Here is an 18,307-nt window from a genome sequence, read left to right on the forward strand (position 1 = left end):
TCTTCTTCTCTGCACCCGAGATTCTTCAAGTGCCACCAACCCGACATCGGCTTCCATCCCAAGTGTCTTTGTTCCTCAAGCCGTTGCTTCTGCCGAACAGCACTGCATTGTTGTAACCTGTCGCTGCCACTCCTCAACTTGACCCAGGCTCAGAGCAGAAGGTGCCCAGGCTTAATGCTGATGATCCACAAAGACAAAAACATAAGGTATTTAGAGTGGCCCTATGCCCCTGGTCCACCTTATAGGATGCTAATGACTTTTAAGAGTCCTTCACTACCTTTTGAAACACATCTTCATGAACTTGACATTTTGCTGCTGAACTCTTTGGCTGATGACCTTTGTCTTTCAACCCAGGATGGTCTTTATTTTAAAGTCGCTTTCTCTGTGTATTCCATTTCAGGGGTGGGCCAGTAGTATATGTATTAGTTGTATGCATTTTTGTTAGTTTAATTAAGGATCCTATTATTAAAGAAACTTGGTTTTATTTTGGCATCGCCGTACTACTGTTGCTTGTGTTGCATTTTGATACCACTCTACTATTGTTGTTTGTGTTGCATTTGTGCCAACTTACACTCCTTCTGAACAGTATAGCCAGCCTTTGGCTTACATTACCAAAAGAGGAGAAGGAGATTTATCTCTTGGGTTGTGCTTGTTTCACCTTTATGCGTGGAACCACTGCAGGTTTCATAGTAGTATGGGCTGTGTAGGCACTTTAGCTACTACACATTCCCATTCTCATGCAGAGCAGTAGTCATTTTGTCACAATAATCCATGTTTTGAATAGGCACAACTTGTGTATCATTTTGGTCATTGAGATAAGTTAAACGATTTCAATTATATGGTTATTTAATTTCCTAATTGTATAGTAATGTTTAAATTGGTGTCATAAATGTTAGCTGGATCGAAAGGCTTTTAGAAGGAGTGAAAAAGGCAATGTTGTATTAGTGCTCAAAATTTGTGAGGAAGGAAAAGAAGTAGTGAGGAAGAAGTATTCATGTCCTGTTGACTTCAGTCGAGAAGAAGAGAAGGCAAACCCAAGAACTATACTCACACTGTGCTCTGTAGAGTTATTAGAAGAAACAATGTCCTAAATTGAAGATGAGAAATAAACAAGCTCAAAAATCAGAAAGAGCAGATCGCTGAACCAAGAAAAACTATGGTTCTAGCTTGTAAAACTGTAATTTTAATCCCTACAGATCGCTTTTTGTAGGACCTAGATTAGGTATACAATTCCTGCAAGAAGGTGTGGACAATCGTGGTTTCTGGGGCTGCCGGGAACTTTGCTGATACCAAATGTATTCAAGTGGTGAATTATGCATTGGTTGAGATAGATAAAGACAAGGGGTTGTAGAGCTATTAGTCAGACTGAATCAGCATCAATTCACAGTACCCGCAATATGGGTATGATGGAGATTAAACTGAAAGATCACTACATAAAGATACCAGTTGATATCGCTGATGCACCCACATTTGACATCATGTTAATGCATTTAGAACCTGTAGAAGAATATGTTCATTTACCATAACAGCAGAGCAATTCTTCCTCTCATAATTATATTATGTGATAGGTTCCCCCAAAGAAATAGTCTTTGAAGTAACAGACACATTTTGCAAAACTGAGTTGGCTGCGATATTTCAGTTGCTTGTCTTTGTTGGTCATTGTTTTATCTAAACTGTTAGTATAGACTAAACCAGATACTTCTAGTGGCTGAATGTGTGGAATTGTGCTTCCTTCCTACTTATCACAATATATAAAGTACTCAAAACTTTTAAATTGAGGAATCTTTGCTGTTCTTTTGGCTACACCAAATATGTGGCACCTTAAGCGGTTCCAATAGCATTTGTATACCAAATGAATGGAGTTGAAATTCCATTGTGAACCTAGTCATTAATTATGCAATGTCTGGCCAGTGCAAATATGCCCAGACTATATTAGGGGAGATTATCCCTCTGTTTCCTCATGTGTTACATTGCCCCTTCTTGTCCTTACTCAGATCAACAGTATTGTTCTAATTCCATCTACCAAAATTAGACCTATCAACTTGCTATTGACTGATGTCCAGGAAACTGACTGCTGACACGCAACAATTGTCACTGTAATCCCACCATGGTCTCAAAACTGGCAATAAGGGGCCAGTATGCTGCTTTACAAATTTCCAAATCAAAATAGGTTTAAAAAGTATGGAGAGGTTGCAATAGGGGATCAAGAACATGGCTTTTGGCCACCGTAATGTATAAAAATAGATGGATACTAAGTCCATACTCTAAGTCAGTCCTCCAAATTTGCAGTGAAAGGAAGGACAGCAGTAACAAAACACATTAATAGTATTCACATGTAATCAATAAACATTAGTGTTAGGAACCCAATGCCACAATCCTGGAGCCTTTACCAGCGCTCAAGGCATACTCGTCACTACCCCAGATGGCCGCTGAGTATGCCATGTAGGCACACGTCACGCGCCGTTGACGCGTGTTGTCTACGCTCTCGCAGTAAGTTATCATCCACTGATCCCACGGCTCCTCGTGTCTCAATGCTCTGTGTTTCCTGCACAAACGCTCTCTCCATACTAGTAAGTTCCTTCTTGCTTCCTCCTGGCTGCTTCTCTTCTTCCCGCATGTCCTGTTCTTGACCTGCTCTAGCCTCCTCCTTCTTCTTGTTTCCTGGTCTCCCCTGCTTCTGCCCAGTGGTTGTACGCAATCCTAAGCGTTCTGTGTGTCATCTTGCCTATTCCTGCACAAGAGCCATCAGCCTCCTCATCCTGAGTAAACAAACCACATTGCTACGTTGGATTCCTCCACCTTCCTTCTTTCCGGGTGGGCACTTCACCTGGAGTGTTCTATTCCCACTCTTGCCGAAGGGACTTCCAGGACGGAGAGTCCATTCCTCAGTCAGCCCCATCACCACCGGATTGAGGAGGAAAGCGCGGTCACTGACAATTAGCTAGAATATCTTCCTTTTGAATTGCAATCTTATCTGTTTTCCAACTACATTTATCAAACTATACAATGAATGACCCCATACAAACATCAACAGGCATCCCTTCACCAGCCCTAATTTCTGGAAACAGATATTTTTATTCTTTATATCTCCTCTATCTCACTACTATACCAAATAAACAAGCAACAATGTGGTTGTTCTGTAAACCTTATTATCTCTTTCAAATGTACATTTGTAGGATGTTCTTTGACACTTCATAGGAATCTTCAGAATTGTGCCTCTGCCCAGAGAGCTTGTAAATGGCTGCAGTTCAACACACATGGGGGATTGTGATTTTCTGTCGTATATTTCATTTGATCCATCCACAGGAATGTGACATTCTACTCACATTTGAAAACACTCCTCATCCAGTACACATTGTAAATTTGTGCATACCTGAAAAGGCTGGGGCTGGTTTTTCCTTCACAAAATCTGCTTCATACTCCCTGTAGACAATCTTTCTGAAAATTTGATTTGAACTTCATTGGTGTATTTGTAGACATAAAAAGGAAGTAACAACAAAGAAAGAGTATTACGTTAGTATTATGATCACACTAAAAGATTCACAAATTGACTAGAGGAATATTCACATGTGTTTAGGAACTATAGTGCATATTACAGATTTTAAACTAGCTATACCCATAAAGAAAGTTTTTACTCAAGAATGCTAACTTTTCCTAACCCTCTATTTAATTGTCTTTATTGGCAACTTTAATTCAATTCAATTCAACTTTAGTTCAAGTAAAATCTCAGCGTTTTTGTCAAACGAGAAAGCATAAGAGTCAACAAACAGGCCAATGACAGCACATAATAATGCCAAATTGAATTACCAGCGGCGTCCGGTCATATTGGGGCGGAATATAGACTGCACTGTGCATCACTTGTGTCAGGAGTGTCTGTCAGTGAATCCCCATCACTGACTTTTTCACAGACCAGTACATCAGGGGGGGACAGGTCTGCCAGTCGAGGACGTTGGCAGTTTTTTCTTTCTACATATGGCGCCTAGTACTGTGCCCTGAAATAGGAATGGGCTGATGGACAGTGCACTGTCCCATTCTAATGCACAAGCACTGGCCAAGTGAAGGAAGTGACCAATAACTAGATGTCCCCTTTCTTGTAATAGGTGTATCTTCTAGAGAGTGCCACAAGCAGAAAGCGGATTTACAGAGTACAACTGCCCTGTAATTCGGAATTCTTTGCATTTAACCAAGACATGTTATTTGTTCCGTGGTAACCCCGGAGTCCCACAACTCTGAAGAGATGTAAAGATGAATGATGGAAAAACCATGTGAGATGCCTACATTTCTGCATGGTGCAGTAAAAATGAGTGTTTACAAAAAGATGTATTACTATGTTGAGCTACTGTGCTTAGTAGTTCAGATTAATGTCTGATCCAAATACTTCTGATTGCAAACAAAGAGCTGCTTCTGTAGTAAACCATTAACCAAAATAGAGAATGTGTTTAAGATGCAACAGTTATACGTTTAATTAAAAGATTTGATAAAAACCCAAAAACGTGGGCATTGATAGGACATTGAGAGGTTTTGTGTATGCATCAGTTGTGGTTTAATCAGTTTTATTTTCTGAACTTGTTTGTCTTAAAACTATATTTAAGTGGGAGGACTTCCCCATATTAAAGTCGTAATAGAGATTGGCGAGGTCGAGTGACGAGATCAACGATCTTTTCAAGTTGCTTGATGCCTGCACCTCTCCTGTACCAATGGAGCTCAGGTTCCATGAGCATGTAACATAATGAATGGCGTAAAAGCCTTGCATAAGGCTTGTACACCATTCATTCATATCACGGCTCATTTTCATTGATTTGTATGGCTGGGAGGAGGGGTGGAAAGTAACATATGTTTCCGACCACCTCCTTCCTCTCAGCCATGCAAATTCTACAGCACTTGGGCCAGCATGGATTTGCATGCCAGCAAACATGCATGGGATTCCTATGGAGTCCACCAGCTTTCACACCATCAAAAAACAGGCAGACTCCTTAGGAATTCATTGTAAAGGTCGCCTGACATGCATAGATGGCAGGCAGCATTTACTCTGCTTGCAGGGCGAAGCGCAGAAGGGTGGAACACAAGTACATTTGCTGCCTTTTTCCCTCCCATGTCTATGCTTAAGTGTAAACGCAACAGGTCCCCACCCCCAAAGCACGGGGAACTCAAAAATGAGCCCTGATATGGTCCCACAGCTGCACAGTTGAAGATATCGCACATTAGAAATAGGATAACATTGCCAGAGCCACAGGACCCACATTTGCCCTTTTCAGGGGAGGTACCACTACCACATGCTTAAACTTTGAAGACAGACGAGATCCCTGATCACACACTGAATTTCAGAAGCAAGCTTTTTTCATTTAATAGTAACAAGGCATAAATTAGTCCTGCAAAATTGATTAGTCGAGACTGCTAAATAAAAATATTTTGATTAGCAATTCAACGTATATGATTAGCAAATTTGTATAGCCTTACTTTCAATCAGGGCCAATGCAAGACATGTTTCACCTGAACGGCAGCAGGGCACAGGGACCTCGCAGGCTTGTTTAACCACTGGTGCTATAATTAGGATTCCTTTTGTTGGACATGTGACCGGACACCGCTACACTTGCAAATTCAACAGGGCTTCCCACTAGTGCCTCGGAAATAGTCAACAATTCCCAGAGCTGCCTACGCCAACCGCATCACTCCGCCTAAATTCAAGAGGACCAAAACTGGAGGCTCTAGTTTCGCAGCCACAGCTGCCAAACACTGGAACCTCATACCTCCCACCCTACATGCTGAACTCTCCTACTGGACTTTACGAAGAACTCTAAAACACTACTGTTTGCCTGAATGCTGAACACAGGCCCTTACCTGGTCTGAACTTCGAAGCTACAGTAGCTTTTACTGAATAACTATTACACTGTGCTTATCCCAATGTCTGTACATTTCTAAATAACTAGTCATGCAACAGTGCCTTGATGCTCATAGGCTTAGTGCACTATACAAATGTAAAAATAAATACAATAAACACACACATATATCGGCAGAGTCTTTAAATGACATGCTCCTTATTAGTGGTGGTTCATTGATGAACCATTGTTTCTGACAAGTGTTCACTTTCCCATCACATGATATGCAGTAAGTAGCAAGCTTGATTCTGTCAAACAATGACTACAAGAAGGTGACCTTATCATACAATACCTTTTGTGTGTGTCTAAGTCTTAAACGTACATTTACCAAACTCCTAGTATGTTTTTTAGCTTAAAATTACTTTGCGTTCTTGTAATTTTCCATTCAAGAATTAGTAACAAAAGCTACGACCATAGTGTTTGTTATCAACATGGATTTAAATATTTTTCAGCTTGGATGATGATTATTTCTTTGTAAGTTTCAAAACATCTCTACAAAACAGAGTGTTATTCAAACCAAAGTACTATTTCTACCAACTAAAGCTGGGGAGATATTTGGTTATGGGCCTTATGTTGCAGACTGGTCTGAAATCCCGGCTTCAGTATTAACTAATGTGTGTGATCCTTGGTAAATCATTTGATCTCACAGAAGTGCCCACGAGCCATTCAGTTGACATGTGTATGCTACACAAAAAAGCTCACTCAAGGTACTGCTTCATATATAATAATGATAATGACACTTAATCTGCACAGCAAAGTTATTTGTGTCTTGGCTTACTTATAAAAACATTTGTAATGTTATTTACCATCATCACATTTAATATCCAAGTCTACATATGCGCTAATTTTCTGTGGTATCGCTTCCAGCGATGTCAATACATATGCAGATTATTGCACAGCCACTTAAATTATAAACCTGGCCATTTTTAATGGAAAGCAAAGTTCATGTTTGTCATGAGTTTAATGCCAGCATGCATATCAAGTTCCCATCACATGGCATGTGTATTCATTAAAAAAAGACCAGTCTACGCTTTGCATGCTTAGCTCGGACAATAGAACCTGGTAATAGATGTCTTAACCATAATCTTATCTTTTGGTGTGGTCATTGAATTAAGATGGTCTCCAAATGATAACATGTACAATACACACAAGCAACACATACCATGGCACCGCAGCTGCGCATGAGCAATGCAGACTTTCACATGCACACAGACCTCAGCCTTCCATGTGCACACCTAGCCTTTCATATGCAGCATAGCCTTTCAGGCACAAACTGTAGCCTTTCACATGCATGTACACGGAAAATGCACATGTGCACACGCAGCCTTTCACATCCTTTCAGATGCATGACAAAATAGACTTTTGCATGCGCACATGAAGGCCTATCATGTTTAAGGCCATTGCAGTCTGAGTGGAATAAAGAGCTCAGCAAAGGTGGACAGGGAAGAGCCTCTCAGAAGTGATGAGGAGAGGTGGGCAAGAGAGAAAGTTATAGGGTTGGTGGATACATGAGAGCAAAGTGAACATAAAAAAGGGGTAGACCTTTTAAGGGTGCAAAAGTGAGAAAACAAATTATGAAATAGAAAACTGCTGGGGTACAGAGGTGGAGGCAATGACAGATCAGAGAGAAAGGGCTAACTTGTTTACTGCCATCCTGCTGTCCCTCCCAATATTTACAGTGGAAGACAGACAAGCTCCCACACAGTCACCCTTATCTGCAGTTTCGATCAGCCAAAGTGCTCATTAAAAGTGAATTTAGGGGTCAGCCTGCAGCCTGGATCTCTGCTTTCCTCTGTATTAAGCCCTGTACTGTCCTGGAGCTTGGTACAAAGAATAATAAACATGGTCACCTTCCCTGAAATTACATCGCAGTTAGTGCGACATGATTTATAAAATGAAAAGCAATTCATCATTCTTGTCCAGTGAATTGCGATGCGATACCGGTTATTTAATGCCTTGAGTAATGAGGTCACGTCTTTCATTCTGGAGACATAACATTCTCTGTTATTCAGACACAAGACGAGAGAGATGTCCCTTTGTTTAATTTGCATATTAGACAATTCTGTCTGGATGGTGCCAACCTTGGTCACAAAGATGTCTATCCTGGAATCACATAGACCACAGTAGGAGTGGAGGAATGGCTCCATGGCGAGAGGTTTACCATTAGTCGTTTTATCCTCTTAACAGTTCCCTAGGAGTCTGGATAATCCGTTCGGAGTATTGCTGACCTGTCCTTTCTAATTGCATCCTTGTGCCATTGGCTGATTTCTGAACACTTATTTGCACTCAAGCTGTAAATGGCGTGTCATTTAAGTGTCAGCACTTCTTGACTATTGTTGAACGTCTTGAGTGAACCATGTTTTCAAGTGCCTTGGGATGGTCCAGGGACAGACCTTTTTTGGACACGCTACATTCCGTATTTTACTGTGGCCAATGATGAGTCAGGATAACACCTGGGATCTGTTGGAATCACCAGGAAAACAGGGAGGGATGGGCTTCAGAGGTGCTCCTCCTTCAGGCTCCAAAATCTTTCATATGTCAATTTTCTTCTCCATTCTGAGCGGACAAAGTAGAAGACCCCCTTGTTAAATGGGTAAAGGATCGGTGTCTAATTGTTCACTAGCTAAGAAAAATCCCTGAATGAGACTCTAGCGAGCTTTATATGTAGGTGCTGTGAATAATAGTGAAAGCAGTTTACACTCCACAATACAAAAAAGTAAAAATAAAGTTGTATCAATTCATGAAACTTGACACTGAATTTTGAAATTTTTGCAAAGCTGTGCCGAAAGTATTCTGTTACTCAGCAAGGGAATATTTGTATTCAGTCCGTGTGCCAAACATTGTAGCAGGCTTTCTACTACCTTGCATATACTATTTAGGGAGAAGCAGTAGGTTGTTCATTTAGAGCACCCCCATAGGATGTTCATTGTGGAAAGAAGGTGTTTTTCTAATAAAGATATGTAGTCTTTCAGTTTTTATTTTATTGTGGGTATTTATATGGTGACGATTCTGACAGCGGGTTTGATCAGTGGAGTGCTTCACTTATAAAAAGGTTAATGTGGAACTATTGCAAAACTGCCCTCGAATAAGGCCCCGGGACCGGACGGCTACACAGCAGTCTTTTATAAAAATGAAAGCGCCCCTGCTGGTCCCCCAAATGACACAGCTATTTAACCCTTTTAAGAGTACAGGACGCATCACATCTTCCATGGAAGAAGCTAAGATCACCCTCATACCAAAACCCAATAAAGACCTCACGGAATGCGCCTCTTATAGGCCCATAGTGCTCATAAATGTAGGCGCGAAACTCTGCACTAAAATACTGGAAAATAGGCTAGAGGGCTATCTCCCGTCACTGATCCATCAGGATCAATTGGGATTTGTCCTGGGAAGACAGACTGCAGACAACATTAGAAGGGTGGCACACCTAGCGGAGAAAGCCCCCAAGACGGCCACTCCGTCGGTCCTGTTATCACTAGATGTGGAAAAGGCATTTGACCGAGTGGAGTGGTCCTTCTTGTTTAGGGTACTGGAGAAAAGGGGCCTCGGGGGAGACTTCCTAAAACTGGTCCAAGCCAACTACAACACATCGGTAACACAACTGATGATGAATGGTTCCATGTCACACCCTATTAGCCTGGGAAGGGGGACTAAACAGGGGTGCCCACTCTCCCCATTGTTGTATGCAGTCTAACTAGAGCCTCTACTACAATCGATACGGGAGGTGGAGGAGATTCATGGTATTCCCTTCAGGGGTAAGCAATATAAGGTTGCGGCGTTCGGCAATGATATGCTCCTGTCAATCACCAGACCTAGAAAATCAATAAAAGCATGTAATGTGCTGCTGGGAAGATTTGGGGAAGTATCAGGCTTGCGGGTTAACCTCAACAAATCCGAACTGCTAAACTTAACAGTGGGGAGGGAAGAAACGGCGGAGTTAAAGGCATCATCACCCTTTATATGGAGTCATGGGGGGATCAAATAACTGATTTGATTGATTGATTTATTTATTTATAGAGCGCTTTACACCAAGGCGCTGTACAATGGAACAACAAAATACAGAGTAAAAACAACAACAACAAATAATAATGTGAGCAAAGTGGCAACTTGAATCATTCAACAACAAAACAGTGCAAAGAGCAATTGACTGAGATGGGGGAGAAGTGGAGTGCGAACAGGAGAGTGAAGGGAGGGGCAGGGAAGGATTGAGTGAGAGTAGAAGGAAGGGAGAGAGAGTGTAAAATAGAAAAGGGAAGGTGGAAAGGGAGGGGAGGGATTAGAAGAGGGGTAAGACGGGGAGTAGAGAGGTCAGGGGGTGCTTCAAGGTGGAGAATGGAGGAGGAAGGATTTAAGGGAAGTGCGAAATGAGATGAGGTTAGTGGAAGAGCGGATTGAGAGGGGGAGAGAGTTCCAATGCAGAGGAGCAAGAAGTTGGAAAGAGCGGAACCGGGAGGAAGCGCAAGGGGAAGGAGGTACAGAGAGCAGGAAGTGGTCAGCAGAACAAAGGGAGTGAGAGGGGGAGTAGAAGGAGAGAAGGGAGGAGAGATAAGGAGGGGCAAGACCATGAAGGGATTTGAAAACAAGGCAGAGAAAGTGGAATTTTAGTTGTAGGTGGAAAGGTAGCCAGCCTAGTCGAGAGAGCGAAGAGGAAATGGAGTCACGGGAGGTAAGGAGACAGAGGGTTCAAATGGCAGAGTGGTATATAGATTTAAGAGGGGCAAGCTGAGATGAGGGAAGACCGAAAATTATAGAGGAGCAGTAGAAGAGGCGGGAAAAGATGAGTGAGGAGATTAGGAGCTTGCTAGCATGGAATGTGAGGGAGGGACAGATTTTGCGAATATTGTAAAGGTGGTATCTGCAGGAGCGGGAGGTGAGCGAAATGTGTTGCGAGAAGGTGAGAGAAGAGTCGAAAAGAACACCCAGGTTGCGAGCATGAGTGGAGATAGGGAGATTGGAAGGAGGAAAGTGGATGAACGGGGGAGGAGAGGGAGGAGAAAGAGAGTTAGCGGGGAAGAAAAGGACTTCAGTTTTATCCGTGTTAAGTGAGAGAAAGCGTGAGGACATCCAGTTCTTGATGGCTGTGAGACAAGAGGAGAGTTTAAGGTGGAGGTCAGGTGTGAAGGAGGAGAAAGAGAGAAAGAGTTGGGTGTCATCCGCATAGAAATGATGGGAGATGCCAAAGGAGGAGATGACAGGGGCAATGAGGGAGGTATAGAGAGAGAAGAGGAAAGGGCCAAGTACAGAGCCTTGAGGAACACCATAAATCAGAGGGAAGGAAGGAGAGGTCTGGCCTCCCCATGAAACAGCAAAGGAACGAGAGGAAAGGTAAGAGGAGAGCCATTTTAGAACAGGGCCTTTGAACCCGAAGGAGGAGAGCACCAGTGTTGTCAGGGTGGTATGGAGCCAACTATCCACCCATACTAAAGGCGATAAAGAAGGACTTCCAAAAGTGGAGAAATCAGTCTCTTGGATGGGAAGATTGGCAGCAGTCAAAATGGTTACACTCCCCTGACTGTTCTACTTGTTCTAGGCGATCCCTCTGGTAATAACCTAACTTTTTCATGGAATTGGGGAACGTAACAAGAGAATTCATATGGGAGGTGAAGAAGCCACAAATTAGCCGTCATTTGTTGATGGCCCCAAAGAGGAAAGGGGGTTGGTGATCCCTAACTTCCAACAGTACTACAGGGCAGCATAACTGTAGGTGATACGAGAATGGTTCTCTGGGACCGAAGGGAAGCAATGGGTCATGATGGACAGAGCTGTAGCACAACACAACGTGAGGGATGTGCTGTGGCTGCCGAGACTACTCAAGCTGAAACACCTGTCCATAAGCACCATAACCAAATTGTTGGCGGACAGCTGGGATAAACTGGTGAAGAAACAAGGAATTATTTCCTTCCCGTTCCCATTTAAACCAATCTTTAATAACGGGGACTTCACCCCAGGAATGGAACAGGGGGCGTTTGGGAAATGGCGGCAGGGGGGCTGCAGGACGATTCAGGATATGTTCCAGAACCGGAAGGTTTGATCCTTTTCCGAGTGCAAACAGGAGTTTGAGGTGGAAGAGGGGGAGAGACGCTGGTATTTTCAATGAAGGCACTGGTTAATGAACGTAGATATTAGGGCAGTAGCTGCTCGACAGGTCACCCCATTTGAGAGGTTCTTGCTCTCGACGGATCAAAAGGCCTCATATAAAACCTATATAGAATATTGGATGATGCCTCCCCCCGAGCTGCTTGGCCGTACATGGGACGCTGAGATCAGATGACAGGGCAGGAAATTGGCAGACAGGAGTAGGAAAGACTCTGGAGGAGAATACCAAGGTGGTGAGGGCGACAAAACTCCAAGAAACATGTTATAAGATCCTGTACAGGTGGCACTATACTCCCGCCTGCCTACCTAGCATATACCCGGACGCATCTAAGGTCTGTTGGAGGGGGTGCAGGGAGGAGGGCATGGCATCCCACATATGTTGGAAATGCCCCGAAATTGAGCCTTTTTGGAGGGAGGTGTTACAGGCTCAAGCTTTTGGGGACAGGCCGGAAGATCCCTGGTAAATGTCTTGCTGGAAATGAGAGAAGCAGGGGATGAAGGGGAAAGTAGGGGCTGAGAGAATGCAAGGGTGGTATTAACATTGGCAGCAATTACTCTTATTGTCCAAATATGGAAGGGAGCAATCATTCCCACGGTACAAGAGTGGCTCTGCAAGGTATGGGAACTGGTGGCGCTGGAGTGGGCCACATATGCAATGAACAACCTGGAAACATTTGCAAGAGACTGGGGCGAGATGTTGGCATTTTTAAAAGACGATTTTAGGGCTCAATGGTGCTCCCAATGGCTAAAACATCTGGACCTGCATTAAGTGAACCCCGACGAGGAAACCATGCAAGAGGAAGGGGTTACCAAACCCCAGAGGGGGGAGGGAGAGTGGAGAGGGCGATAGGGGGTAAGAGGGAGGCAGAGGGGGGAAGAGGGGAACAGGGGGGAAGTTTAACATATAAAACCAATCAAGAATTATTTTATTTTAAAGTTAAATGTGTTACAACTGGAGCTGTGTAGGTTGTGCGTGCCCACAGAAGTGTTAACAGAGAGCAGGCCATTCACAGAGGTTACAGGCCAAATCCATACGGGAGAGGGAGGTGGTCTGACTCAGAAACTCTGTCCTTCACATGTCCATGGCTTTATGAAATGCATGTTCAGTTTCTAATGAAGGCCATTACACTCTGGGCCTCTTTATTTGTCTCCACCTGCAGTTTTTGTGTCTCACAAATACATTTATTTCAACATTAAATTTGGCTAATCTACCCGTCCTTTCTTGCTTCAACACCAGTTTTAACCAGACTAACCACTATTGAGGAAGGGGTGTGGGAAGAGGTGTCTTATTTCATTCTTCATGGTCTCTTCTCCTCCCTATCACTTCTGGTCTTCTTAGTTTCTCAACCTCTGAATATCATAGATGTCTACTTTGTGGAGATTACTTGCTTTCCTCTTAATCTATCAGTCTCTCGGTCCTCTATCTTAATTTTTTGTGAGGAACAGGATTCTCTTCTTTGCTTTCTTCTGCATTCTGAATGCCCTATTTAGCTGCTAGGGGACTTTAATCTTCATCGTTCTACAATCCATGCTTCTTCTTCAGTTCTTTCTGTTCTTGATTCTTATCACTTTCATCAAATTTCAATACCTATGTCTCATGTTTCTACCTCATCTTTCAACTTTCTACTACTTTTTCTGTTTTGGCAGTCACTGCCATCCCTATCTACTCCTCTGACCACATACTACTTTTCTTTCTCTCTTTCTCCTTCAGTATCTTTAGGTTCATCGGCTGCGACTTTGTTTCGCTGTGATTTACTGTGTTTTGGGGAATTCATTTTTCTACTACTTTTACCTTTTTCTCTTCCCCCTCCGATGCTTTTTCCAAACTTTCAGCAGATTTCGCTTCGTCTATTCTCACCTCTTGTCTTCGCTCAACTCTACATGCTGGTAACCCAGATACATATTTTCCTCCTTTGCACAAACCCCCTCAGCATTGCCTCGCATTGTACTCTTTGCTGTTCTCTTCTTAGTCAACAATGGAAGACAACCAACGCCTGACTGATCTTGAAATGTTATCTTCACTTCATTCCGCCTATGATACTTCTTAAATTCTGCCCAAAAACAATATTATGCTGGACCTTTTCTTACTTTCATTCCTCATCCTCGTCACTTATTCCAGCAACCTAATTACTTCTGCCCTCATCTCTTCATGCCTCACTCTCTTCCTTCCTTTGTCCAATGGATTTTGTGACTTATTTCACCACTAACGTCTCAATCCTTCATTCCTCCTTTTTCTCTGGTAGAATTGTAAACCCCAATCGTATTTATCTTTCTTCAGCTCTTGCTTCTAGGCCTACTTTTCTTTTCTATCTGATTCTGATACTACTAGCGATGTAGTTTTCGATCTGTTTCTAAAACTGCTATTTATCTAGTTTTCAACTTACTGTGTTTTGTTCTGATCCACAACCCTCTTCTCGTGTTCCTATGGCCTACCCATACCTGCATCCTACCTGACCCTTCTCTGCAATATCTATCTACAGCTAGCTTTCCGTCTGTATTGAAACACGCTACTAACATCCTTTTTCTGCAAAGGCCTTCTTTGATCCTGGCTGTTCATCTGAATAGTATTTGCACAAGGGTCTTCCTACCTTGACCACAACTCGCTTCTCCATTTACATCAATCAGGATTGCATACCTTTTATTCTATTGAAACAGCTTTGCCGTACGTCATCAACTATTTTTTCCACCTGTTACTCGAAGTACCCCTCACAACATGTTTTATTTGATCTTTCTAATGTTTTGATACTGTTGATCATTCTACTTTTTGGAGGATGCCTCCATCTTGGACCCATTTCAATCTGGCTTTCACCAATCTATGGGCACTGAATCTGTGCTAGTGTGTTTGATGACCTTGCCATGATGTTGGGCCAGGGTGGGGTTGGGTTTTTGATTCAGCTGGATTTGTTTTTATCTGTAACTTTTGACCACTCCATCCTGTGCCGCCATCTTGGTGAGGTTGGAGTCTCCGGCACAGCACTTTGCTGGTTTAAGTCGTTCTTGTCGGAGGTCTTCTCCTTCTACTCTCGCTTGTGGAGTTCCTCAAGGTTCTGCAGTCTCTCCCTGGCTTTTAAATGTTTATGTTCGTCCATTGGCTAGTCTCATTCACTCTCACAGGTGTCGTCGTTATTCTTATGAGGACAACACTCAGGTGATCCTGCAAGTAGATCAAAACCTGCAAGGAGCTGTCACCCGTCTGAGTGGCTGTGTGGCAGACATTGGGGAATGGATGAATAATAACTGGCTGAAACTGGAGACAAGATACAAATTCTGGTGATTGGACCATCGACAGCACAGTCACTCTGGTTTACTGAGTTTTGGCCTCCCTATTTGGGCACTCTCCTGCATCCCTTTCTACTGAGGTTAAAATTGGTGCAATGCGTAATCAGGCCATTTTAACCGTATACCTTACATTCTGCATGCCCTTCGTGCACCAGTAGTTGCTCCCTCTCTTATAGGGATTACTAATTATTGTAATGAGACTATGCTGGCTCAGCCTAAGTACCATCTCAATAGATTACACGTTTTGCAAAACTTAGCTGCCGGGCTGGTCGCAAGGTTACCTAAGTTTGCCCATGTGTTACCTGCACTGCACAGGCTCCACTGGCTCCCGGTTCAGAGCCAGATTAAGTTTAACGCTCTTTGTTGAACCCATTGAGCCCGTCATCGACAGGGTGCTTCCTATCTGTGTGACAAGTGTATCCCCTACAAGCCTACGAGCAATCTTCATTCTTCTAATCTCCACCTTCTTTATGTTCCCCGGTATCGGAAGGCAACTGTAGGTGGCAGAGCTTTCTCAGTGGCAGCCCCTACACTCTGGAACAACCTTCCGCTATCTCTGAGGGTGATTGAAAATCACTCTAAGTTTCAGAAAGCCCTAAAGACTTTCCTTATCCTGAATAACTGGTATTGTTTGGCCTTTGTCATTAAATTTTCTTTGTTTCTCTTTCTCTTTGTTGTGATCTCAATAGTGCCGGGATACCCTTGTGTTCCCCAAGTACAGACATAACATAACATTTCTATGTAGTTTTGCTATAATTCTCTTCATTCTCTGACTCTCTTCACTCTACTCGGTCAGCTTGTCCATAACAATCCAGTCTTGGATGTCTGCTAATTCTCTTCCTCTTAATCCCTCTAAAACCAAGGTGCTTTTCTTCCCCCTGTCCTCGAATACTCCTATTCCCTTGTCTTCAATTTCTTTCCTCATCAGATTTCCTTTTCTGTTTCTGCACGTGATCTTGGCGTCATCTTTGACTCTTCTCTTTCCTTTTCTTCTGACATTTCTAATATAATCTGATCCTGTTGCTTTCATCTATATAACATAGATAAAGCCTGTCCATTTCTATCATTTCATGCTAGCAAACTTCTTTTCCCATCTTAACGATTATTCTGCACTGTTACTTGAACTTCCAGTATACCCACTGGATCCACTTTGTTCTAATTATAAAGCTTCGATGTGTGTACGTTTTTGTCTTTCTCATGATTCAACTTCTAGTGGTTTGGCCTCTCTCTATTGACTTCCCTTTGACTCATGTCTACTATTCAATGTTCTATGTATTGCCTCTAAATGTGTCCATGGTCTATGTCTTCATTATCATTCCTCCCTCATCTCTCTTTAGAGTCCTGCTCGCACTCTCCGATCACGGTCTCATTTTCGTCTTGCAGTCCTTAACCCTGTGTGCCCTGTTTCATTTCCTCTCTTTTTCTATTAGAGATCACAAGCACTGGAATCAGTAACCAATATCTATTAGATCTTTATCTTCTCACTATCTCTTTTGGTCTCATCTAAAAGAATATTTTCTCTCACTGTTCTCTTCAAAGTTTGGAGTTTTTTTTATAAATTGTTAATTTCTTCATTATATATCATTTTAATATGTTCAGTGCTTTGGCAGAAGTGCTATATAAACTGAATTAAATGCAAATACCATGCTAACAGATGCTGTGGCTTCTTCGTATTACACTAGGATCTGGAACAATGTGATCTGGAAGGGCTGTAAGCAATCACCAATGAGCTTAAATTGCACATTTATGCTATGTGTTTTTCAGTTGGATCCCAATGCTCACTAATCGGTCAAAGGAAGACAATCCCCTTTAAAAATATCAATTTTGGCAGACATTCTCCAGAAGACATAGTGCAAAGAAATGCATCATTTGAATGAGGAGTTATTTTCAGAACAAATGCAGCATTCAGAGCAAGGACCTTGTACCTGTTTCCTAGCCTGCACTTTTTTTACCACTTCTTCCTCTTTGGAAAGCATTGGCTCCTTTTTGCTAGGATGCCTAAGGGGAAGCTCTTTTGTTGCAGAGGCTGCTAGCTCATTTGGCTGACTCCTATGGTCTCCTGAGGTAGATAAAGTCACCAGTTGAACTTTGAGCAACCATTGAGGTTGGTGGTTCACAGAACGTATGGAAGCCCCAGATTGTTTCCTTGAGTGGGAGGAATAGTGAATGAAAGCTTAGTTGGCAGCAACTCCATTGGCTCTGGAACAAATGTGGTTTAGTAACTGGACTTGGTTATTTAGCAACACAGCCTGAAGAAAACATGCACCTTTCAAGCCATGGCGAATGCCTCGAGCAAACCCAGCTGAGGTCAGTGGAACTTCCTGTCCTTGATCAAGAATCTGCTACGAGCACCAACTATCTGCAAACAAGAACTGAACATGTGTAACCCTAGGCTGAGGACTAGACATCCTTATTCAGGCTCCACCGGCATGTTTCCCCATGAACAGTTTCTTCACAATTCACCCATAAACATAACACCGGTGTGACAGCCCAACCTGGGGTATTTTAACATCAAAAGATGCAGGCCTGCACCTGAGTTCACTCTGTCAGTGTGCAGTTCAGCAGTTAACCAAATGAGAAAAGCCATTGCGGCTAGTTGAGGACACTGCATCATTCTCCTCAAAGCACCTGCTTCATCCCAGAGCATGTGATCATGTCATCAGTGAGTGCAATGAGAGATCCCACAGACCTAGTCCACGATCAACCCACTTCATTGTGCTACAGCCTGCAACTCACTTCCATGACAAGAGTTGAGCTGTAGTCCAGTTTCCAAGACCGACAGCCACTTTGACTGCCAGGCCAACTCACTTCCAGATACTGAACACCTCACCTTCGCTCAGTTTGAGTCTGGTCCTGCCCAAAGAATACCAAAGACTAGCTTTACTTGAGATAGACTTTAAGGAATGGGAGTCAAACTCCATGCTTTGTGGGCCGGAAGCATGTTGGGTTTTCATGATATTTCTATAATAGTCATAAAATGCATACTCATGCATTTAGCATAAATATATGGAAATTAATCTCAAATATAAATGAGGGGTATCCATAACATCAAACAT

The 18,307-nt window shown here is 42.8% G+C and overlaps 1 protein-coding gene across 1 annotated transcript in view; it reads right to left on the bottom strand.

Annotated features, from left to right (window-relative positions):
- F5 (coagulation factor V) overlaps window positions 1-18,307 on the bottom strand; it is a 1,375,529-nt gene that overhangs the window by 1,284,907 nt on the left and 72,315 nt on the right. The window contains exon 2 of the mRNA XM_069636481.1: window positions 3,374-3,456. Coding sequence (XP_069492582.1) covers window positions 3,374-3,456 — 83 coding nt within the window. The remainder of the gene's footprint in view (window positions 1-3,373; window positions 3,457-18,307) is intronic.

This window comes from Ambystoma mexicanum, chromosome 7p (assembly GCF_040938575.1).
Source record: "Ambystoma mexicanum isolate Mex_15411 chromosome 7p, UKY_AmexF1_1, whole genome shotgun sequence".
Lineage (NCBI taxonomy): Eukaryota > Metazoa > Chordata > Amphibia > Caudata > Ambystomatidae > Ambystoma > Ambystoma mexicanum.